The following is a 25589-nucleotide window of genomic DNA, read 5'->3' as shown; positions in this document are numbered from 1 at the left end:
TAAAATTGTGTCTCAGTGCCTCCCTGCAGGAAATGTGATCCTGCCACACATTTGCAGAGTCTCTACAGCTACAGTACAAGGCTCAATGGCCCTATCTATCATACTTCTGACTCCCTTACTTGCAGGACCACATGCTGTCAGCTTCAGATGCCATCTGGTCCTTTTGATCCAAGTGGCAATAGTTTTGGTGTCCCTTCAAGGTGATCCTGGAGACTTCCTTAGGGGCCATTTTGGAGCAGGGATCCCTTGTGACAAGATTATATTCACAACCGCACTTCTTTGAAAGGAATTTACATTTTCACAACTTTAGATTTTTTGACATATGGTGTCTTGCCCTTAGTACAGAGTATGAAGATGCTTTGTGTTTTCCCTCCCTCTTTCTGCAACTTTAAACCCAACCCGTGCTCCTTTCTTTTTTTATCACACTGTACATCTTAAAAATATCTTCCTGCTCTCTCACTATAGATCTGAACAAGAGCACTAAGAGTTGGGATTACAGGGGTGCATGGCATTTTGCTTCATTCTTCAAACAATTTACTTTTAATTTAAATATAGACAGTATCAGTGATACAACGAATAAAGACAGATCATCCTCCCCGCCCCCAGCCAAAAAACAAAGCACTGTAGACTGTTATTGAAGGCAAATATTTCTTATTCAGTGTGCCCGATAGCAGATCGTAGCTCATTATTAATTGAGTAATGAACATTGAATCCGTGTCGCTGGGTGCTTAGAGATTTCATCTAATACCTACTGTAAATTCTCACGGATTGGCATTGCTGACATACACACAGGTATTCTTTGCCAGTGTCCATTTTCAGTTCTGGGGCCAATGAGGGGGCGTGCCCAGCGCCACGGCCCGGCCCACCGGTGCGTTGGTTGGTGGAGTCTCGCCGAAGCCACGCCCCTCAGGTCAGCCGCCATAGAGGGCGTGTCGACGAGACTTCCCTGGAAGGGCTGCGGCGCCCCCGCCCTCCCCCGTTCCCCCGCCCGCCCCCCGCACGCAGCCCCGCGCACGCGCACGCGCGCCTCCACGGCCGGGTCGCGGCTGGAGTGAAGAATCGCTCTGTGGAGCAGCGGGGCTACCGCGCTGCTCCCACAGCTGCTGAGGAGGGGAGCATGTCTGCAACTCGAGCCAAGAAAGTGAAGATGGCCACCAAATCGTGCCCCGAGTGCGACCAACAGGTGGGCCGGCCGGGCGCGAGCGGGCGGGCGGGCGGGCAGGGCGGGCGGCCGTTGCTCGGCGGCGGTTGGCGGTGCGCGGCGGCCCGCGGCCGGCCGGCCGGGCACGGCGGGGTCTGGAAGCGGGCGCCCGGCGCTACCCCTTCTGGTCCCCGGCCGGCCCGCGGCCCCCTGCCGCCCCGGATGGCTTTGTTCGCTTTGGGGGGGGGTTTGCTGTGCGGCCGCTCAGCTGTCGCCCCCGCCACCTGGGTGGCAGCATAAAGCAGACAAAAGGACAGCAATGGTGCTAACTTTTTGCAAATTTGTGGACTTCCGGAACACCGCCGTAAAACAGCAGTTTTGATGGGTGATTTCGAGTCCTTCCATGACGTTGTTAACGGAACACGATCGAATGAAGTCGGCGTTGAGGCGTGCGCCCCATCCTGCTCGTGCTATTTACTGTTGTAAATTTGACATGTCTGCTTCCAGATTTGAAAAAAATAGCCACGCGGGTTCGTGAATTTGAAACGAGTCTTGTCTAGATGGAATTCATGGAGTAATAGCTTTAATTTTTTAAAACAATTTCTTTCCTACATCTAAGCACGCCTTATTCTTATTACAGTGTAATGAACTAAAACTCGCTCAATTAAAACCATCCTTAAGGCCCCTCACACCAGCTTGCATATCTGGGTATACGTCTTTTTTCACTGAATGGATCTTTCCAAAATGACTACCTCTCTCCCCTCCCCTCCCCCTCCCGTCTCTCATTCTCGCTGGGGTATTTGAAATGGGCGGAGACTTAAGCTGATTTTAATATATTATTTAGGACGCGTTCTAGTAGGTTTATCGAATCTTTAAACAAAAAGTGTTTCATGTTTTATTTAGGGTGGTTTGTAGACAATGGTAAAACGCTGCCCAGGGAAACTTGTGCAAGTCGATAGAGCTCTACTAGTATGTAACACAAAAACATGAGTGTTACATTCATTCTTCCCACCAAACTAAATTTTAACAAACTTGGACTTTGTGATCAGTCTGTTGGCAGATTATCTCGACGTTTCAATAATTCCCAGTTAAGGCTTATATAATATGAATTATGCATTCCGTTTCTATAAGGCACAAATCCCTGTAAATCCTTTTCTTGTTTTACTTGGCATAAAGTATTTTTTTTTTAATACCTGTTTTCACTATCCTGGTTAGGGGCCAGTGAGATGGCTCAGCGGGTAAAGGTGTTCTCTGCTCAACCCTGGCCCACTGGGATGGATTCCCAGAGCCCCTGGGAAGGTAGGAGAGAGCTGGCTGCACAGTTGGCAGTGCCCTCCACATCGGTGCCCTCCACATCCGTGCCGTGGTGATAATGCCCACTAAGTACTGAGGAAAGCAAACAAACCTAAAAATCGCGGCTAAGAGGAGGGCAGAAGACAGTAAACGTGTGTCGGAGTCCTTGAGACTGCTCAACAGAGCAGGGTTTATATTTGGAAAGATAGGCAAATACGCATGTATCTTTTTCCATTTTAATTTTGTACAGATGTGTGTTCCTTCGTGGGAGTCAGGACAGCCCTGGCAGTCTGCTTTCTCCTGCATGGAAGGTTTACAGGATTGGAATTTAAATTTGGCAGCAGGTGCCCTAACACTCTGAGCCATTTCTAAGGCCTACATGCATTCCTTAATATAAATCAGCTCTATCTTGATTTGTTTTGGTTGCAATAATAAAATACCATTAACAAAATGCTAAAAGTAATAATCAGCATTAATCTGTTTTTTCACAGTTCTGATTGACATTCAAGGGCCCAGGTGGTTTCTAGTGAGAGTTCTCTTGACTTGTAGATGCCAAGCTGTGTCCTTACACAGCAAAAACTGCATGCTCTAGTCTCTTTAAGGTCACTAATCCTGATAGGAGCATCCCACTTCATTTAAACTCACGTATCTTCTGAACAGCCTCACTTGGAAATACCATTACAGTGGGGTTAGGGATTCAGTGTGTAAATGTTGGACAGTGGACACAATTTAGTCTTTTATAAACTAGTACATTGGTTTTGCTTTGTTTTGTCTTTTAGTCTTAATACTGAAGAGAATATATATGATGACAAATGAGTTTTTGGTGATTTCTCAGTGGTAGGGTTCAAATCCAGAACCTTGAGCCCTTTGCTGATTTTTTTTCAAATAATAGTAATTGAGTTGAAAGTAATAGGTTAATTTTAGTTTTCTAATCACTTAAAAGGTAGAAGCTTGCTGAACAGTGGTGGCACACACCTTTTGGAGGCAGAGGCAGGCGGATCTCTGTGAGTTTGAGGTCAGCCTGGTCTACTGAGCTAATTCCAGGACAGCCTCCAAAGCCACAGAGAAACCCTGTCTCAGGAAAAAAAAAAAAAAAAAAAAAAAGAAGTAGAAGCCTTTAGTTTTATACTAGAAAAAACTATAGTTAAGTAATTTTTTTAAACAAAACACTAGAATCTTGCCAAGATCCGAAGTTATTGCATGAATATTGAATTAGATTTTTGTATATAGTTTATGAACATAAATGTCAAATCTTTAAAGTGAGATTGACTAGATAGGCCAGTTTAAAAAAAAAACTGGTACAAGGAAACAGAAAGCTAGATTTTTAGTAGCTTTTAACATCTGTTATGTAGGCCCTTAAAAATTAGTTTTATAACTTTTTTTTTGAGTCAGGGCTTTATAACTTTTAAACTTTTGTGTTCTACATTTTCATGGAGGTCTCATTCAGTGACTGGAAAATTACTAAACGGTTTTAGGTCTATTATTATTCAAGGTATTTGGCAGTTTCCTCTTTTAATGTGTATTTTTGGCTTTGCTTTCATTTTAAGCAAGCACTGTTTTCTGTGTGTATGCCATATCTAGTGAGTGTGTCTACTGTACCCACACCCGTCTCTGATCTGTTTGTCACTGAAGACTCAGTACTCTCATTAAGATCCATAGTAGATGTCGGAAATCTTAGACAATGATGCTAAACCTGTCTGTACTATGGTTTTGCATATGTATACATCCCTATAATGGAATTTATAAATTAGGCATTAACAGTCAATAGCTGATAATTAAACAGAGTGATATATTCTGATAAAAGCTCTGTGATGTCTTGTGAATGAGAATTCCTGAGATGAAACCGATTACAAGGGCTGGTTGATTAAAACCTCAGTGATGTGGAGAGGGTGGAATGTTACAGACCCACTCTCAGGGAAGCTATCTTTAGCACATAAATAGCCGTTCTCTGCCTTGCTCTGTGTCGGACCTACATCTGAAAAGATAAAAGCTTTTGGGATGAATGAACTTAAAACTCTAATTTTCCACCAATCAAAGGGCTAAAAGGTTTATCAGGCAGCATCTGAGGCCTATGGTGAAGATTTCTCCACTTTGCTGTGACTTCCTATTTAATGTTTCCACCAGTGTATTTGAGAAGTGCTTTGATCTGTGACTCTGTTCTGTACTATAAAAACTTCATGGAACTGCTTTCCTGTTAGAACATAGAATTTGGGGTAACCTACATCTGTTCCTAGATCTTGGTTACTCACATTAAGCACCATCATAAACTCTGTCTCTGTGACTCCTTTTGATATAAGTGCTGTGTTTTTGCACCAACAGCCTCAGTCTCTTTGTAAATATTCTTTGCCATTTTTATCCTTATTGACTTTGGTTAACTAAAACCTCAGGAAGCAAAAATAATGAGATTTCTATAAATGAGTTTTCTGTATTGGTTTTGGTTACTTTTTTCCATCCTGGACAGTTTCTAGTCCAAAGTCTAGCAGCGCTGTCATTTTTATATCTGTAGGTTTTTTTTTTTGTTTGTTTGTTTGTTTTTCTGTCTTTCTTTTTTTTTTTTTTTTTTTTTTTTTTTTTGGTTTTATGAGACAGGGTTTCTCTGTTTTGTTTTGGAGGCTGTCGGTCCAGCCCGGCCTCGAACTCACAGAGATCCGCCTGCCTCTGCCTCCTGAGTGCTGGGATTAAAGGCGTGCACCACTACCGCCCGGCTCTGTAGGTTTTTTTTAACACACAAATATTTATTGAATGTCTATTTTGTGCTAGACACCAGTAATGTAACATTGAGCAAATATGTAGCCTACCCCATTTTTTTCCCTTTTCTCTTTACTTTTCAAAGAATGGATTGATAAATAAAAATCCTAGTAAACAATACTTTTTTATTTTCCCCATTAATATAGTAGAACTTAAATTATTATCTTAATGCAAACTGAAATTTTAAGGGATGTTTCGGGCATTTGTATGAAATTCCCCAACATTATAACTTAATGAGGCTACATTATTCAAGTTGTCCAACCTGTATGAAGATTCTTTTTATAGATTCTGGTTGTGGTGGTTTTGTTTTGTTTTAAATTTCTGGGTCAGGAGTTGAGAGGACATTCCACTTTTAAACAGGACTTTAGAATGCATTAGCTCCAACATAGAAAGTACCTTGAGTGCAACTCATTAAAGAAAAACCATTTCATCAGTTGAATAAGTCAGTGGGCACCTGGGTCTCAAAGTCAATTTTACTACTTGTTAATTATGGAAACAGATTTCTATGATTTTATTTTCTTCATATTTTTTCCTTTGGTGGTATTCAGTGTTGAACTCAGGGATTTGTACATGCCAAGCAAGGCTCTACCACTGAGCCATTACATTCCTAACTTTTTAATTTTTTGAGACAGTCTTAAGCAGGCTGTCTAAACTAACCTTGAACTGATTGTATAGCGCAGGTGGGCCTTGAACGTGTGATCTCCCTGCCTTAGCCTCCTATGCTAGGGTTATAAGACCACATCTATGGGGTCTACCATTGTTCTCTCCTTTTTTAATTATTTGGCTAATTAAACTTGGGAGAGAGAGGCAGAAGAATCAATAATTCAAGAATAGCTTTTGCTATATATAGCGAGGCCAGTCTAGGCCACATGAGACCCTTTCTCTTTCCTTCCTTCCTTCCTTCCTTCCTTCCTTCCTTCCTTCCTTCCTTCCTTCCTTTCTTTCTTTCTTTCTTTCTTTCTTTCTATTGATGGTTTTTGGAGACAGGGTTTCTCTGTGTTGTTTTGGTGGCTGTCCTGGAACACATGAGGCCCTTTCTTAACAAAGCAAAAACAGGGCAGCTGAGGTGGTTCAGTGGATGAAGGTGTTGAGTGCAAGCCTTACACCTTAAGTTGGAAGCCAATTAAAAGTAGGAGAGAATAGACTCTACAGTGCCCCCACTTCTCTCTCCTACACACATGCACAATAATAATAATAGTTATAGATTTTTAAAAATGAAAGAGCCAGTGTTCAGTACTTCCCCCTCCCCCCAATCAAGGTCTCACTATGTATCTCTGGCTGTCCTGGAGCTTGCTCTGTAGACCAGGCTGGCCTCAAGTGTCTTTGCCTACCAAGTGCTGGGATTAAAGGCGTGTGCTAACATGCCCAGCCCTGTGTTCAGTACTTTAATGCAACAAAACTGGACAGTTTTCTTTCTGTGCAGTTAATAGCCCTCAGGTGTTTATGTTCTACTCAGTGTTGATCCATTTCTTGTTTTCGTTCTCTGAAATGTAGCTGATCTAATTTTTCAGTTTCCTTTCTCTTCTGTTTGTATTATTTAACCATTCTCTTTTCCCCAGTTTGTATAAACTTCTGTCAGTGTAGGAAATGCTGCTTTTTACCCTCCCCTGGCTCTGATCTGTTAAGGTCATTCACATGTACACACACTTACACTGCATTTAGTATTCATTGTATTGGTCCATAAGATATGCCTGTGTCATAAGTACTAGGAAAATGTGAATGTGTGTGAAATAACTATCTCAAAGAGGGTTTCATTTAATCTGTGGGTCTTCCAGTAATTTATTCACCAAGAGACTTCATAAGTACTGAGAAATTTAACGATGGGAGAAGAGTAATCTGATTTTTCTTTTTTTCTTACAGATTCCTGTTGCATGTAAATCATGTCCCTGTGGTTACATATTTATTAGCAGAAAACTATTAAATGCAAAACATTCAGAGAAATCACCATCTTCTACAGGTAATTGTGAAAATTAAACCCAACAGCTTAGCTCTTGAAAACCAGCTTGTGACGTGGGTTCATTTCACTTAGAGGGAACTCCCTTAGAATGTTGATAGTTTGTAACACAGTTCTGATGTAGTTGTATCTATATAAAGTTTATTTAAAAACACTGAAAATGACTTAATAAGAATGACAGTTGATGTAAGTGAGGGACAGCTTGTGGTCCACCAGTTGACGGTTGGGATGTGGGTGCCTGCCTCTCACCACCGACTCACCTCCCTTGCTATCCTTATCCTTGTCTCCACTTCCGCTCGTTGTTACTGTCCAGTCGGCGGGCCACATTATGAACAAAGTAGTTAACATTGACTTTCTTTTGTTTTCCTTATATGGATACACCACTTATCACTTCACCTATTGGCGGGCCACTGCATTTATTTACTTAGGCTTTTCAAGACAGGATTTCTCTGTGTGTAGCTTTGGAGCCTGTCCAGGAACTCACTTTGTAGACCAGGCTGGCCTTGAATTCAGAGAAACACCTGCCTTTGCCTCCTAAGTACTGGGATTAAAGACATGTGCCAACACTACCACCAGCCTGTCTTAATTTTTTTTTCCTTTCACAATACTGTTGAAATTTTTGTTTTTTTTTTAAATAATTTTTTCAAGATTATACTTAATTTCCCCTTCCTTTTCCTCCATGCATCCCCTCCCTATACAACCTCTTGTTCTTTCTCAATTCCTAACCTTTTTTTCTTTAATTGTTGTTGCACATAGGTGTGTGTATGTGAGAATATATTCTTAAATATATAAATACAGCCTGCTCAGTCTGTATATATTAATTGTATGTATATGTTTTCAAGCCTGACCATATGATATTAGATAATTAATTGGCATGCCCCTCCTTGAGGAATAGTTCCTCTCACTCTCAGTATCCCTTCGTGCTGCCTAGGGTTGAGATTGAGGCCTCATGAACTCCCTTTTCCTTGTTAGCATATCTACTGTTTTCATCCCTGTTCAGGTCTTGTTTAGACGGCCATAAGCCATGCTGGTAAGAGTTCATGGGTGTAGTTTCTCTAACATTTCTTTCTTTCTTTCTTTTGGTTTTTTTCGAGACAGGGTTTCTCTGTATTGTTTTGGAGGCTGTCCTGGAACTCTCTCTGTAGACCAGGCTGGTCTGGAACTCACAGAGATCCGCCTGCCTCTGCCTCCCGAGTGCTGAGATTAAAGGCCTGCGCCACCAACACCTGGCTTTAGTTTCTCTGACATTTCTAAGAGACACACTCTCACAGCAAACTCCTTGTTCCACTGGCTCTTAGAATCTTTCTATCCCACTTTGCTTGATGATCTCTGAGCCTTAGGTGTAGAAGTTGTGGTGTAGATGTATCAGTTGGTGGATCTGGGCTCCACAACTCTGCATTTTAATTGGTTGTAGTTTTCTGTAATGGTTTCTGTCTGTTTCAAAGAGAAGTTTTGTGGTTTTTTTGCTTTTTTTTTTATGAATGGTAAAGTTTTTACCTTTTTTGTTTTTTTTTTTTTTGTTTTGGAGACAGGGTTTCCTTGTGTAACCATCCAGGTTGTCCTGGAACTCACCTTGTAGACCAGGCTGGTCTTTGAACTCTTAAAGATCCGCCTGCCTCTGCCTCCCGAGTGCTGGGATTAAAGTCGTTGGGCCACTAATGCCTGGCTACATTTGGGAAATGTAGTTGATGCATAATTCTTGTAAATATTTGTGGGTGTAACAAGCATTTGAGTCATCTGTAATGTACATGGCCAGGGTTATTAGAGTTTGCATCTCCTCTAACACTTATTTCGTCTGTTGTGGAAGCTTCTTATTGCAGACGGTAGTTACCAAACCATGCTATAGAACACTAGAATTATTCCTTCCGTCAGATTTTATTTTGGTACGTGTTACTTATCTTATTTTTACTCCCTTGCTTTGTGACTTCCGTACCATTGGTCCAGAACCGTGAGTGACAGCGTACAGCATTGTTGTGCTGTCCTTGCTTTGCTTCATTTCCTGTGATGCTCTTCGTGATGGCTTATCTTCATGTCAGCTTTGTGGGATTGAACATCACCTAGGAAACATGTCAGTGGGCGTGTCCTAGGCTTTTCCAGAGAGTTTTAACTGAGGAGGAGAGGTCCACCCTGAATGTGGACAGCTCCATTCTGTGTGTGGTCCTAGACTACAGGAAGGGGAGGGAGCTGAGTTCTAGTGTCCCTCTGCTTCCTTACTGCAGGCACAGTGTAACCAGCTGCCCCACACTTCTGCTTCCATCCTGCGGCAAGAAAAACAGCTCCTGTGTCTTCTGGTCCTGTCGCATTGCTACAAATGCTAGAATGAATTCCTTCCTTCCTTCCTTCCTTCCTTCCTTCCTTCCTTCCTTCCTTCCTTTCTATTTTTTTTGAGACAGGGCTTCTTTGTATAGCCCTGGTTGGCCTAGAATTAGTTTTGTAGACCAAACTGGCATAGAACTCAAGAGATATGCTTGCCTTTGCCTTCTAAATGCTAGAATTAAAGGCGTGTACCACTACTGACCAGCCTGATTTCATTTTTAGTAGCTGAATAATATTCAAAAATGCTAGTGTATGTGTGATTTTCTTCACTAGTTTATGTGTTTGTGAACACTTGGGTTGATTCCAAGATGTGGAGAGTCATTGTTGTAAATGGTATTGGAGTAAACATGGGAGTTCAGGCAACTCTTCTATGTGTTCATTTTGTTTGCTTTGTATGTGTATCTAACAATGGAGTTATTGAGTTACATATGGTACTTCTAGCTTGCTAAAATATATACTGTTTTCCTTAGCAGTTATTCTGTTTTTATGAACATGTCAAAATATGACTGGTGAACACAAACTCTCACCTCAAAAGCAGAGAGAGCTGATTCTGATGTCAAATGATTGACAGTGGCCCAGCAACACAGATTTAGGTTACCTCAAATTTCATTTTTCAAATGGTTATAGCTTAATGAATTTTAAAAAGTAACAGAACAAAAAGGTTACAAACTAAGGCACTTTTCAAATACATTAGTAGAAACACTAGGTTAAAGCCAAGTGGGGAAAGCTCTGCTGTGAGTCTCTGATGCTATTTGACGGCACTCTGTGATTTCTGTGTAGCGGGAGCTAGTGCGTCTTCAATATATTCCACAAGATTTTGCCTTACACTCACAAGGATAAAAAGGTAACCTAGAATAAATTGTAATTAGGCTCTGGACCTGCAACCTTCCAACCTTTCCACAATCTGATGTTCTGCTCAGTTGATCTGCCTTGTACAACATTCTCTGGAAAGTGTGAATTTTTTCAGGACCTTTGGTTCACAGTACTTACACGATAGTACTAGACAGAGCCTTTTGTATCGCCCAATCTTAAAGCAACTGTTAGATGTTTTAAGTACCTAAGCTAATATCTGGAGTTCTTTTTAAATAGGCATGTAACTTAACAAGTCTTAATTGTTTATAACCACATATTATTATGTGAATTTTTAAGGCAACATATTGTAATCGCAAATGTTAACAACCATATGTTGTGTGTAGATTGGTTAAAATACATCTTTTAGAGAACAATATGTACTAGTTAGAATGATAATAATTTTTACATACTGACCATGGAAAACTTTTCAAAGTACTGTTTTATGGTAACATACGTCTTTAATCCTAGCCTTCAGCACTGGGGAGTGCAATATATATATATATATTATATTATATCTATATCTATTATATAAGGTGAGGAATTTTTAAATGTTTAAAATGAATTTTGGCCGGGAGGTGGTGGCACACACTTTTAATCCCAGCACTCAGGAGGCAGAGACAGGTGGATCTCTGAGTTTGAGACCAGCCTGGTCTACAGAGTGAGTTCCAGGACAGCCCCCAAAGCCACAGAGAAACCCTGTCTTGAACTCCCCCCCCAAAAAAATGAATTTTGGTGAAAGGAAGGAAGATAAGCGTTACAAATAAAGGGTATTAAGAAGTGATCAGCTGGGTGTTGGTGGCGCTCGCCTTTAATCCCAGCACTCGGGAGGCAGAGGCAGGTGGATCTCTGTGAGTTCAAGACCAAGCCTGGTCTATCAAGCCTCCAGGACAGGCTCCAAAAACAATACAGAGAAACCCTGTCTCGAAAAGAAAAAGAAGTGATGAGGGGCCAGTGAGATGGCTCCATGCGGTAGGTAAAGGCATTTGTTGCCAAGCTTGCCAATCTGAATTTGATCCCCAGACCAGATGGCGGGAGGAAAGAACCAGCTTGCACAAGTGGTCTTCTGATCTGCACCATGGCACATTTGTGTATGCATGTGCATACAAAAACACATGTAAATGTTTTGTGCAGGAACCTAGAACCTTAGGCAGTAATTCTTTGACCTATTTCCCAATGAGGTACATGTTATAGTTTTGTTTGAAACAGGTAAGTTTTTTTTGCTTTGTCTGTTTTTGTTTTTTCTTTTAAATCACCTTAATTCAGGGGGCTGGAGAGATGGATCAGCAGTTAAGAACACTGACTACTCTTACAGAGGACCTGGGTTCAAGTCCCAGCATCCATATGAGTCTCACAACCATCTGTAACTTTAGTTCCAAGGGTTCCAGCACTTTCTTCTGGCCCCTGGGGGTACTGTATGTGTGTGGTACATAGAAATACACTTGGGCAAAACACTGTACACACAAAATAGTAATGCAAAAATTCTTACTAAGTCAGAGTTTAATTCTAAGTTGAATGATTGACTGAGAGTTTAAAAATTATCCTTAAAGAGGTAGAGACGTAGATTAGTGGGAGAAAACCTGCCTTGCATACACAAGGCCTTAGGCTTAATACCTGTCATAATTGTTTTAAAATTTTGTTACTTTTTTGCATGTATGTGTGTGTGTATGTATGTATGTATGTATGTATTATGTATGTATGTGCTCGCCCACATGCTACATCTAGAGTGGGAGTCAGGGCAGCAAACATCTTTACCCACTGAGCCCCCCCCAAAAGCACTTTGTAATTAAACTTGAAATTGAGGCTGTTGCTGTGTAGGCCCTGCTGGCCTAGAATGTGGTGTTAGCACAGAGTGGTGCCACTGTCTTCCAAGCCTGCACCACGATAATCAGTATTGAAGAGATCGTTGGTTTTTTTTTTTTAAGAGGAATCAGTGGAAACTGTCTTTCTTAAAATTGTGAATCTGTACCAAATCTACATTTATTTACTTGTATGTATCGGACATATGTCATGGCATGCATGTTAGAGACAGAGTAAGAACACAAATTTGGTTCTGTCAAAGCACTCCTCTCCACTGACCCATCTCACCCTCCCTGGAGTACTGAATCAACTATTTAGCTTGTTACCATTACTAAGGGAAGTACTGATTAACTCAGTTTGTTCTGTATCTTTTAAGTTTTATTTTGCAGATGTAGATTCTCATTAGAGGCACCATTTTATAGTTAATTACTGGCTATATCTTTTTTCCTTTCTAGAATTTTAATTATAAAAATTGTAGAAGAAAATATGAATGAATTCTAAGTCAAATTTAGTTCATAAGACTTCCTTAAAGGTGAGAAAAAATATTCAAGACAATTCAAACAGGAATTCATTAATACTATTTTACCTGTTCGCTTCTCAGTGGGTAGATACTTAGTCAAATAACTACCTTATTTTTTACTGAGAGCAGGATAGAAAGGAAAATGATTAAACTGTAGCTTTTCAGATTACCCATGAGCAAAGGCCAGTGAGCAAACAAAGCAAAACAAAAAAAAAATCTTAAAATGATAAACTCACTTTAATTCAAGAGAAAGAGGTCCAGCACTCAGGAGGCCAAAATGTGTAGTCAGACTGTCCTTTGGGCTGCCAACTGAGAAATAATGACAGGAAGACTTACTATTAGTTATGAGAGCTTGACCTTTAGCTGAGGCTTATTCCCAACTATCTCTTATAACTTAATCTGTTTCTATTAATCTAAATAATGTCACCTGGCTTGGTTACCTCTCCTCTGCACTGTGTGTCCGACTTCTTCAGTGTCTCACTGGCATTTCTCACATGCCTAGATCTATCCCAGAGTCTCTCTCTGCCTGGAAGTCCTGAAAATTCTTTCCAACCTAGCTGTTGGCCATCCAGCTCTTTATTAAACCAACACAGTGATGCATCTTCACACAATATAAACAAAACTTCTTCAACAATGGTGGGAAGATTGAGAGTTGCAGGCCAACCACCCTTGACCTCTAAGAACAGTGTCAGGGGTTCTCTTTTTGTGGGTTCTTAGCCTTGATAATAAAATAACTCAAAAACATACTCAGAAGCAAGTTCAAGGACTATTTTTATTAGAGATTGAGAGGAAAAACACAGGGTAAGCAAGCTGTAAACGAGTAGCTTGGTTGTTTTTTGGAGGTCTCCTGTGCAGTTTTGCACTGGGATTTCTTTCTACCACACTCTCAAGATAATTGTATACACATTCTATCTCTGCCACCCCCTCGTGGTGTGTGTGTGTGTGTGTGTGTGTGTGTGTGTGTGTGTGTGTGTGTATGTATGTATTTTAATCACATGTGTTTCTATTTCTGAAATTTCTCAAAAGTTGTTTCATACCTAGAAAGTTCTAGGAAAAAACCACCATATGTCATTGTATTTCCTATGTCCCACTGTGACATTAACACTAATGGTTTGCAATGTTTTCTTTCAGGGTTAGGGGTATAATTCAGTGGTAGAAACTTTACCAGGCATGCATGTATGCATGTCTATATATGTACAGGTCTTCTACTTGAAGGTTCTAGGCTTCTATTATTTGGGGGCAGTTTTTACTTACCTTTTAAAAATTAACTATTTTTTAAAGACAGGGTTGAATGCATCCTGAGTTCAACTCAAGATCACCTTGTAACCAAAGGTGACCTTCAACTCCCCGGCCTATCAAGCATCTGAGATGACAAGTGATGCTGGGGGGGGGGGCGGGTCACACCTAGCTCCTGGTGCATTCCAGGCAAACAAACACTGTCAACCTAGCTGTCCTTGGAGAAGTTTAAAATCATTGTTTCTTTTTTCCTTCTATTTGTTATTCTGAGTACTTTCTGGATGCTAGTTTGCAGACCACTTGGGGGCTGATAAGGCAGTGAGTGATTAGTTATTTACTTAGAGCAAGGGTGAAAGACTGGGCTCCTTTCTCACAGCAAAGATAGGGCTGTCATACTTCTGATAAGGTAGCTTTTGCATCTGTATGTATCCCATAAACATGCCCAGCAGGAAGAAAATAGAAGGGCAGAAGAGTAAAGAGACATACCAGCCATATTTAAAGAAAAACCTTTCTGGAAACCTTACCAGGTCCACTAAATGTGTTTGTCAGAGCTAGTTTTCCTGGCCATCTTCCTTGCAAGAGAGTCTTGTGAGTATGTAGTAGCTTGTTAACAGCTGTCAGGCTGGGTGTGGTGGCACACACTTTTTATTATTTTTGGTTTTTCTCGACAGGGTTTCTCTGTATTGTTTTGGAGCCTGTCCTGGAACTAGCTCTGTATACCAGACTGGCCTCGAACTCACAGAGATCCACCTGTCTCTGCCTCCCAAGTGCTGGGATTAAAGGTGTGCGCCACCAATGCCTGGCTGGTGGCACACACTTCTAATCCCAGCACTGGGGAAACAGAGGCAGGCAGATCTTTCTGTGTTCCAGGACAGCCAGGGCTACAGTATAATGACCCTGTCTTAAAACAAACAAACACAAACAACACCCCCCCCAATAAATAACAGTTCTCTCATAGGTATGCCACAGATTTATTGGATGTTTTCTTCCTTTTTTGTCACTATGTTAGTTACTTTTTTTTGTTGTTGTTGCTGAAACAAAATATTTGATAAGACGCATTAAGGGATGAGGGTTTATTTTGGCTTACAGTTGTAAGAGACACAGTCCATGACGACAAGGAAGGCATGGCAAATGGGAGTGTGAGGTCAGGAAACAGTAAGTAGGAAGTGGAGCTGGGCTACACAACTTTAAAAGCATGCCCACAGTAATCCACTTCCCCAGCAAGGTTCCACCTCCTAAATGTCCCACGACTCTGCAAAAGAACAGCTAGACACCAAGTATTCAAACACTCGAACGTACAGGAGACATTTCACAGTCATTCTCATGAGCATGTCGTTATGGAAAATGCATCTATTCCAACTTTGTAAGTCTTCATAGTGCTTGACAATCCCAGCCTTGCTCAAAAGCCAAATTGTCTGCTATTAACTGAACCCCTGTTAAAATAAATAAATAAATAAGTAAACTGTTACATACTTACGGTATACAGTGACATAGTACACATTCCAAAAAGAAGAAATGAGGGCTAAGCAAAGAAGCATAAGATTTAAGCAAGACTGAAACCCTTCAGGGAAAGCACGAAATCCTAAGCTGTGTGTCTGGCATCTGATGCTTGTGAAGGAGTCACCTGTAGCTCATACAGCTTCTCACTTGGACTTACTCTACTGCATGCCTGTATTGTTTTGGAGGCTGTCGGTCCAGCCAGGCCTTGAACTCACAGAGATCCGCCTGCCTCTGCCTCCCGAGTGCTGGGATTAAAGACGTGCGCCACCATCGCCCGGCCTTGAATTCAGTCTTGCTAGGCATCTAGGAATAGGTGCAGAATGTAGCCAGATTCTTTGCTACAACTTAACAAGCATGACTTCTAACTCAGTTTCCAGGAGAGTCCTCGCTCCGGTCTGAAAGCTCATGAGCTGGGCATTATTAGGATTTTTCAAACTGCCACCAGAGTAGCCTGTTAATCTTTCTGTTCTAGTAGGGCTTCTCCAGTCTGCAGTTCCACACTCTTTCGTGTTTTCCCTGCAGAGCAATTCTAAATGCTTAAGAATCACATGGTTAAGTTATCCACTGTGTGTGTGTTGCTGTAATAAAATAATGACCCAAAAAAACTTTGTTGTGCTTGTATCTCAGTGGTGTAGGCTAGCATATTCCTTAAGTGACCTGTTTTTTTTTATTTTTGTTCTTGTTCTGTTTTTAATAAGTTGAGACTTGGATCTAAAAATGATGAGATTGTCTATCAGTGCCAATATTTTCCCTGCAAACATGGTGAACATTCTTTAGGCCTGACAGACTTCTTCAAGAAGTGTGGCAAGCACCAGCCCCACAAAGTGACAGAGTACAGAAGCAAAAGACTCTGGGTATGCCCAAGGAGAGCAGCATTATGACAGGAAACAGTGTGGCTACAATGGGCAGACTAAGACTGTTCTCCATAAAAAGATTTAAAACTACAGAGGAGGTTGTGCTGAGGTGGGAGTGTGTTGAGCCTAACTGTAGATTTAAGGGAACTTTGGCCGTTAGGAGATGTGAGCGTTTGAACTGGGAGGCTATAAAAGGAGAACAGTCTGGTGCTCTAGTTCTAAACCGACTTTGTCATAAAACAGTAGAATCATGAGCCTTTACTCAAAGCAAACAAAAAACCATGAGACTGGAATCTTTATTTTTATATTTTTATCTGACTTCAATAGGTACCTCAAGCCTGTTTGTCTTATAGTGATGTTAGCAGTTGTAGATGTTTAATTCATTGCAAGTTAAAAAGTGGTGACACTCTGGTTCTAGCATTCATTTATTTAGTAGGTTTAATAACATAAGAGTGAAAAATTTCTCTGCCAAATGATATGGTCTGAATAGAAAAATAAAAAGAAATTCTTTTGCTAGACAGTGGTGACACACACTTTAATCCCAGCACTTGGGAGGCAGAGGCAGACAGATCTTTGAGTTCAAGACCAGCCTGGTTTACAGTTCTAGGACAACCAGAGGTACACAGAGAAACCCTGAATTTTCGCAAAAATCAACAAACAAACAAAGCAGGTTCTTCAGTATTTTCCTGTAATGACTAAGTAGTTGGAGCTTTTAATGTCATATACTAGAAGTTTTAGGATATTTAATATGTTTGGGAGTTAGCTTTCTGGTTAGATGTATATTGAAGTAAAACAATTTTGATCTAACATTTTGGTTTGGCATAGGGGGAGGGACTTCTTGCAGTAATGAAATCACTATATTAGTAAAGTTCCTGGATTTAGTTTACTTCATTTGTTACATCTATTACATCAATGATTACCTTTTGTGTGGTTTAAGTGAAAATTATTTTCTGTGCTTTAAAACCATCTTGTTTGGTTGCTCAGTGGTTGGTTTTTATTGTAACTTTTGTTATGCCTAAGGCCAATTTTGCTTCTACATATTTGACATACATAGTTCAATCTGTAACTTAGGTAAGAGGTAGGAAGCTGTGAGCTTCCCCCCACCTTTCCATGTATTTCACTATGTTAAACTTGGAAATGTGATGAAAAAAACAGAAAGGTTGTTGTAGAGTTGTTTAAACTTACAAGCGCTGAAATTAAAGTTGCCAAATGAAGAAATTTGTTTTCTCTTACAAGATTTTTCTTACTTATGTTGATCTGAATTCTGTTGTTTCTTGGTTCTGTGTGAGTATGGGGGAGATATGGCTAGAGTCGTATAAAAGTACAAAATATTCCGGGAAGTGTGCTTTCCAGAAAGTCAAAGGGAAGGGATGAAAACTTGGGCAGACAGTTGTTGGGAAGCCCTAAAATAAATCACTTTTATTCATCCATACAGAAAACAAGCACGAAGCCAAGAGGAGGCGGACAGAGAGAGTTAGGAGAGAGAAGATAAATTCTACAGTAAATAAGGATCTAGAAAACAGAAAGAGGTCTCGAAGTAACAGCCATTCAGATCATATCAGACGAGGAAGAGGAAGGCCTAAGAGTACAGCTGCCAAAAAGCACGAGGAAGAGAGAGGTATGACTAAACCCGCAGCCCCTTTGGTAGGAGAGCATAGTTAGATAATGGTAATGAATATGGTAAGTGCTTTGAGTTCTTGGACTTCAAAAATTCACAATTCATGGTTTGTGACTTGTTAGGGGGGGTGCTTTTTTTTATTGCAGTACTAGGTTTTGAACTCAGTACACAGGCCAGATAAACCTCTATTACTGAGCTACACTCTCAGCTGTTATAGTTTTAGTTTTAAAATGAAAACAAAACAAAACACAAATTCTTACTAGAAACCTGAAGGCTTAACATTAGGTAAAATCCACATTGATTTAAACTGGTGGTAAAAAAGTTCAAAGACAAATGTATATATATGGTGTCTTTCAGATATAAATAAAACTATTGTACCTTTTTTAAAAACACAGGTTGAAACAGTTATTTTAAACTTACTGTGGAGTTAAAACATTTTTTTAAAGTGACATTGGTATGCATTTTTTAATTGCTCTTTAGGAAGTATGTATGCTTCCTATATAACTGGCTTTTGTAAAGTTAGGTGAGTTCTTGATCCAAGGTATGTTCTGACTCCCCTTACAGGTCTTTTTCTTTTGATAAGTAGGGTTTCTTTTCATAACTAGTTTTCAACTTCTGCTAGAACTTCTGCTTCTCTTTTTCTGTTATTTATACATCTTTTAGAAGGCTTATCATGGAAAATTTCAACATATAAAAGAACAAGAAGTGGCTAGATGGTGGTGGCACACACCTTTAATCCCAGCACTCAGGAGGCAGAGGCAGATGAAAGTTCCAGACCAGCCTGGTCTACAGAGTGAGTTCCAAGACAGCCAGGGCTACACAGACAAACACTGTCTCAGAAAGTTCCCGCTTGCCAAAAGAGTAAGAAGAATGATAAAATGAGTCCCTGTAATACCTGTATGAAAATTGAGACATTGAAGCCAGTGATTAGTGGAGTCGGGTAGCTGCTCTTTTTATCTACTTAGAGCCCTCAGCCAAAACAATTTCATCCTCAGTGAAACAAATTTATAATTGTTATTTGTTATGTTTTACATATCTTTGGATACTTTATTTTAGATCATACAAATATAAATACAAATGTTATTTGAAACACATAATTATTCATGGGTTCTCTGGTATATAACTGTCTCTAGCTTTTACCATAATGAAAAGTGTCTTGATATTGTGCAATTAAAAAAATAAAGCTTGTGTCATAATGAGATATTGTATAAGGCTTCACTTAGGTATTCCTCGCTTCTTTGAGTAATCTTACTCTTTTCTTCTTTATACTCTTCCAGCCACTATGAGTTATGCCTGGTTTTTTTTTTTTGCAATGAGGTCATTAGAAAGTCTTATTTGAAAGACTCTTTTAGAATAGACACTGGGCAAGGAAAGTCCACAGAGAAGGAAAAACAGAAGTCCTACTTGGTCAGAAAACAGAACATTGTTTTCAGTTGAAGTAAAGGGAATGCAGCTGAAGAGCAGTGGGGAAGGACTGCTTCTGACAGCTGGGGAAACAGGCTGTGCTGTTGAGCACATCTGTGTCCTGTATATATAGCACTGAAAATTATCTTATTGTTACTTGAAAAAGGAAGCATTTATTTGGCAGTGAATATTTTTCAGATATTTTCTGTTTAAGAATATTTTTGGCTGGGAGGAGTGGTGCATACCTTTGGAGAGACAGACAAGTAGATTTCTATTTTCTAAGAAAGCCGTGTCCCCCTAACCTCCTTCTGGAGCTTGACCAAGACCTTTCGCATGCTAGGCAAGTATTATTCTACAGAACTAATTCCCCAGAAACCACGTTATTAAAAACAACTTTTTGGGCCAGGCGGTGGTGGCGGACGTCTTTAATCCCAGCACTCTGGAGGCAGAGGCAGGTGGATCTCTGTGAGTTCAAGGCCTGGCTGGACCGACAGCCTCCAAAACAATACAGAGAAACCCTGTCTCGTAAAACAAAAAACAAAACAAAACAAAACCCAACTTTTTGTTCTTTTTTGGCTTTTGATAAAAATTTCAGGAAATTTTAGGGTATAACCTGGATCCCTTCCCCCTCTTTTAAAAAGATGGCATCTTGCCAGAGGGTCTTTAACAAGTCCTCTAGCTCAAAATCTTCATGTATCAGCTTCCCAAGAGCTGGGATTTTAGGCGTATCCTGTCATGTCTAGAATAAAGTGGAATCTTTTATGTACATTGGGATCTCAGAAAACTTTTTCTGAAAAGAGCCCAAACATAAGTATTTAGGTTTTGTGGGCCATGCAGGCTCTGTCTTAGCTGCTGAGCGCCAGGAAGCAGCTGTGAGCAGTGAGTGAAGAAAGCTGTGTGCAGTAAAAGCAGGAGGTGATAGAGTTCACTGCTCTCTACATACAACACAGCTAGGGGGTGCTAGAGTTCACTGCTCTACATACAACACAGCTAGGGGGTTGATAGAGTTCACTGCTCTACATACAACACAGCTAGGGGGTGCTAGAGTTCACTGCTCTACATACAACACAGCTAGGGGGTGCTAGAGTTCACTGCTCTACATACAACACAGCTAGGGGGTGCTAGAGTTCACTGCTCTACATACAACACAGCTAGGGGGTGCAAGAGTTCACTGCTCTACATACAACACAGCTAGGGGGTGCAAGAGTTCACTGCTCTACATACAACACAGCTAGGGGGTGCTAGAGTTCACTGCTCTACATACAACACAGCTAGGGGGTGCTAGAGTTCACTGCTCTCTGCATACAACACAGTAAAAGCAGGAGTTGATAGAGTTCACTGCTCTCTACATACAACACCGCTAGGGGTGGCCATGCACTTCAAAAGAGACCTCTCAGGAATGCTTTGTAGGGCTAAGCAGCTGTCTAGTGTAATTGAGTCTGTCTGTATTGGTCCCTTGCTCTTCAGGAACTTGAAAACCTTGAAGTAAGCGCAATTTTAAGTTAAAATCTAACCTAAAAACCTGACACTGTATAAAAATATTTTAACTGACTTTATTGCTTTCCATTTTGGGAAAAAAAAAAGACTAGGAAAAGGAGAAAATGGAAAAGAAAGTCCTATACCCACCAAGTTGATGCTTTGAAAAGGAAGAGAAAAAGCAGTTTTGGTGTAGGGTACACCAGACAATGATAAGGGCCAAGGGAAAGTAAGATTGAGCATGGTAACTATGGTAACTACTGAGTTCTCTGACTGGGCTTCTGTCTTTCAGGTAAGAGACCAGAAGTGGTCTTCCTAGGGAACTGGAAAAGCTCAGGAGAAAAGACCTACAGTAAACACACTGCTACTTAGGGGTTCACAAAGATGCACCTAGTAGACCATAACTACAGTCAGGTCTCGCACAGTCACATGCTGCTTCTAATCGACTTTCTTTTAATACTTTTAATGTAAAATCACCAGAAATTACCAAGATCTGTAAAAGAGCACTTAGTATAAAAGGTCGAGAATAAATAAAAAGGAGAAAAAATAACGGGGAGAGAAAAAGTATTTTTCAGGGAAAGGAAACAAAGTGTTAACATCCTTAATAAGAAAAAGATGCTGCCCGGACAGGAGGAGCAAGACGACACCTGAGAGGCAGTGCAGGGGTAAAGACAAAACCCGCCTAGAAATAGTCTTCAAGGATCGCTTCAGAATAGGAAAAACTCCAAAGCATGTGCATCACAAAATGAAAAGATTTAATAGGTTTAAAGATAAAATCGAAGAAAGACTCCAGGAAGAATAGAAATAGGAAGAGGTGGAGAAATAGATGGAGAAGATGAAGGAATGTAGAAGATGGAAGACAAGGAACTTATTGGTGAATTCCAGAGATCTCTCCAAACCTGAAGGGCACTAAAGGTCCCTGAAATTCCCAGTCCAGTGAAAGGTCAAAAATTAGAACAAAGCATATCATCTCTGTTTGGTTAAAGGCACAAAATGCTTAGGCTTTTTAGACAAAAAGAGTAATACAGACTGCTTCTTATGAACAGCACTGAGGACGTTTTAAAATACAGAAGAAAGCTACATACAGTATATGATTGTCATTTAAGTTTAAGAAAAAACAAAGTCAGGGCGGTGAGAATAGTGAGGAGTGACTGGAGAAGAACACACGGAGTCTTGTAGAATGAAGGAGGGGTTCTGTGTTGCATTGGTTACTTTTCTGTTGCTGTGATCAACACCACCACTAAAAGCACCACGCAGAAGACTTTGTCTGGACCTAGGCTTCCAGAGTGCTAGAGCATCCGGTGGAGAAGTGTGGCAGGCACAGGGGCAGGAACAGGATGTAGAGAGCTCACATCCTCACCTGCACGCAAGCGGAGAGCAAAGGAAGCAGGCAAGACCTTAAATCTCAGTGTCACACTTCCTCAGCTAACCCTCCCCAAACCAGCTGGGAGCCAAGTATTCATGCCCAAGACAAGCATTGCTCAGTCAAAACAACACACGTCTTCATTAATATTTGGGTTGCATGAATATATGCATCTGTCAGAACACATTCAGATTCTAAAAGATTTGTGCATTATTTCACAACATGTAAATTTAGCAGTAATTTAAAAAATATCTTAAGGTTTGGATTTTCCCAACAGTGATAGCAGTGATTGGAAGACAATTATTTCATTAATAATTCTAAGGGGAAATTACAAATCTTTTTCAACCAAAATGCAAATTACTGTGAAAGTAGACTAATGATACTTTGTGATATTCAGGGTTTCAAAAAATATGCTACCCATACTCCTTTCTCAGGAAGCTCCTGAAAGTTGCATGCACCACAAAGAAGAAGAGAGCCAAGAAAGAATCCTGGGATCTAGGACAAAGAGCAGCCAACTCCGGAGATGGAAAACCTCTTTTGAAGAAGGATCACAGGATGATAATTGCCCTGTAATCCCAGAAAGCAGCCATTTCAGATAAAGCAGATTGGGAGACTTGAAGAGATCTTTCCACGAATGTAAAATTAAGTATGAATATCCCGAAAGATTTGTACAACTAGAACACAGTTTGAGTTGAATTAAGAACAAGAACTAAGCAAATAAAAGAATCAGTTGGAGCTGTGAAGTGCTCAGCAGGTAAAGGCCCTTGCTGCCAAGCCTGACCGCCTGATGTGATCTCTGCAGCCCACATGGAAGGAGAGAGCAGGGTCTCAACTGCCAGCCTTGGTCTCCACCTGTGTGCAGTGACACACGTGTACACGCCGGTGAACTCAGCACACACTCAGAGTTATAAATAGGTTTGTTCAGGGAAAGAAGTAGTGCTTCAGAAAAAAAGTCAAATCACTTGTATAGTCGTAATGTAGACATTGAAAACTAAAATTGATGTTAGCTAAAATTGTGACTCAAGAATAAGAAGATGAAGAGATATGCAGAGTGTTTGAGATGACAAGACATGCAAAACAGTAAAACCCAGAATCTAAAGTAGAATGCAATAAGCAGAAACTGAAGAAGGTGGGCGCATCATGTAACTGTTACATAGACATAGATTTGTTTTTATAAAACAGGAAGGAGCCACTTAGGGCGAAGTAGTTGGAAATCAGGGAATGTGCATATAGGTATGTGTTTTTTTTTTAAAACAAGTTTTGCCAAAATGAATCGACAAGATTATTTGCATGCTTAGCTTTGATGCAGCAGCTAGCAAAGCTTAAGACAAAAATAGCATTGTAAAATATGAAAAACTTGGAACATAAACACAAAGATGATATTTTAGTTGATTTATGACTATAGGGGATTTTTCTTTTGCTTCATTTTCATATTTTCTACTTTGAATGTGGTTTACATTTGCTGTTGGGTAGAGAAAACTGACAATTAAAAAGTTGGTTGTCATTTCTGTAGTGAGGCTAAGGTGAAAATATATTCAGCAAATTATTGTTGATGTTCAGAAGGAACTATCTTTAGGATGAAAAATTAATTTTGACAGAGACCATTCATACTAGTGAAGGGAAAGGAAAATATGATATTTTGGCAGAAAGTATGTGATGTTAGAAAATGAATAGAATTGTAGTCTCCACTTTAAAACTCATTTGTGTCATTTTAAAAACTTAGTTCAATAGAATTATACATGTATTTGTCATTCAAATAAATACTTGAAAGCCTCAAAAATGTTGTTAAACTACTGTGCCTACACCTTTGTATTAAGATTTCCCTTTTTCTTTTGACAGAAAAACAGGAAAAGGAAATCGACATCTATGCTAACCTCTCTGATGAAAAGGCTTTCGTGTTTTCAGTTGCCTTGGCAGAAATAAATAGAAAAATTATCAATCAAAGACTTATTCTCTGATACTTGTCTGCAGAGTGTGTTGGCACTTTCTTCAGGATTACATCAGCAAATTCTCAAAACAGCTCTGGACTCTCAGGCGCATTCTGACTGTACGGATGAGGGCGGTTGATTGTTTTTCTCTGTTACTTAGTCGGGTGCCACACTTGGGGAGCAAAGCTGTGGGTTTAGACTTTGCTGGGATTTCCTTGTTTACCAAGGATTATTATCAGTGTTTTGTGTTGGGATATAACTAAATGTATTTACAAAAAACTACCAAAAAAAAAAAAAGCCCCCAAAACCGGATGGATATCTGCAGACTGAAGGAGTAGGAGTGAAGGTGGAGATAGGAAAACTAGGGCAATTACAATGCCTCAGTTTTCAGGCTGGCATCAGAGATGCCATATTTTAAGTACTGTCAAGAGGTGACTTTTAAATATATATATTTCAGACTTTCATCATTAACAGATTGCATATGTACAATCCATTGACTTTTAATAAATTGGTAATTGATATTTTATTGAATGGAGAATTACGAATATAGACTATTCTGTCTTCAATTGACCTTTTTTCTTGGCCACTATTTTAATGATTTAAGGTACGAGTTATATTTTCAGAAACTTTCTAGACAGTTTGGAAATTTGGGTGCTATATGAAGAAAAGCATTTAAGGCTGTATCATATTTCAGATATAAACACCTTGTTTTCATGAATGTTTATTTATTGGTTTTAAAAAAACTTTGTTATCAAGAATGGTGCCTGTTAACCTAAACACAAGATATATTTATTACATGCAAAATATTTCTTAGCTACTTGTAAACAGTGATGTTTTGTCTGAATGAATGTTCATTTATACATAATTCTGGTAATTATTTAAACTGTTACTTCATCCTGGAAAAAAATAAACCTTAATATTGAAAGCAAGTAGATTAGTGTGGTATAGCTTTTTGTCCTAGTGAAGTTTATACAATATTTCAGCCAGTTTTTTCAGTGTTAAATCATTGTTCCTTATGCTTCCTGCATGTTGACACACTAAATGAGTGATTTATCTCTTCACACTGGCAACTTGGCTCCCTTTCATTTTTTCTTCCCCAGTCTGCTTGGAATTCCATAGCTGCTTTGGGGAAATGAGTTATTCACTGTTTAGTGAACTTTTTTTAAAGATTAATTTTATTATTTGTGTGTTAAAATGCATGCACACCCCCACACATACATACCAGTGCCTAAAAAGGCAAGAAGAAGATGTTGGATCTCATGCAGCTGGAGTTACAGGTGCTCGAGAACTACTGGGAACTGAATGTCCTCTGTAAGAGCCTACTTAAGATACCCCCTCCAATATTTATATGTTTATTTTTGAGATGTAAAATTATACAGTTTTGAGTCCCATGGTAGTAGCTACTTTTCTATTGCTGTGGTAATATGCTATGGACCAAGGCAGCTTACACGAGGAAGAATTTATTTTGGGCTTATGATTCCAAAGGATTAAAGTCCACAATGGTGGGGTGGAGATAATAGGAGCAGTAGCTGAGAGCTCACACCTCAAACTACAAGATAGAAGCAGAGTCGGCCAGCTCAAAACAGCAC

The 25589-nt window shown here is 40.0% G+C and overlaps 1 protein-coding gene across 1 annotated transcript; it reads left to right on the top strand.

Annotated features, from left to right (window-relative positions):
• Nucleotides 1-1007: 1007 nt before the first annotated feature.
• Nucleotides 1008-24929, top strand: CUNH16orf87 (chromosome unknown C16orf87 homolog). Its single transcript, XM_005087798.4, has 4 exons — nucleotides 1008-1183; nucleotides 7043-7139; nucleotides 17647-17829; nucleotides 23912-24929. The coding sequence occupies exons 1-4, from the start codon at nucleotides 1118-1120 to the stop codon at nucleotides 24028-24030; spliced, it is 465 nt and encodes a 154-aa protein (XP_005087855.1). The 5' UTR covers nucleotides 1008-1117; the 3' UTR covers nucleotides 24031-24929.
• Nucleotides 24930-25589: the final 660 nt, after the last annotated feature.

The sequence above is a fragment of the Mesocricetus auratus genome, unplaced genomic scaffold, assembly GCF_017639785.1.
Source record: "Mesocricetus auratus isolate SY011 unplaced genomic scaffold, BCM_Maur_2.0 Super-Scaffold_100045, whole genome shotgun sequence".
In the NCBI taxonomy this organism is placed as follows: Eukaryota; Metazoa; Chordata; class Mammalia; order Rodentia; family Cricetidae; genus Mesocricetus; species Mesocricetus auratus.
This window is presented reverse-complemented; position numbering and strand designations above follow the sequence as displayed.

Bases quoted from the DNA above. Each gene is read 5' to 3' on its own strand.
- CUNH16orf87 (XM_005087798.4), top strand. From the start codon at position 1,118: ATGTCTGCAACTCGAGCCAAGAAAGTGAAGATGGCCACCAAATCGTGC. The intron at 1,184-7,042 runs GTGGGCCGGCCG...TTTTTCTTACAG, and splicing joins GCCCCGAGTGCGACCAACAG to ATTCCTGTTGCATGTAAATC. The intron at 17,830-23,911 runs GTATGACTAAAC...TTCTTTTGACAG, and splicing joins AAAGCACGAGGAAGAGAGAG to AAAAACAGGAAAAGGAAATC.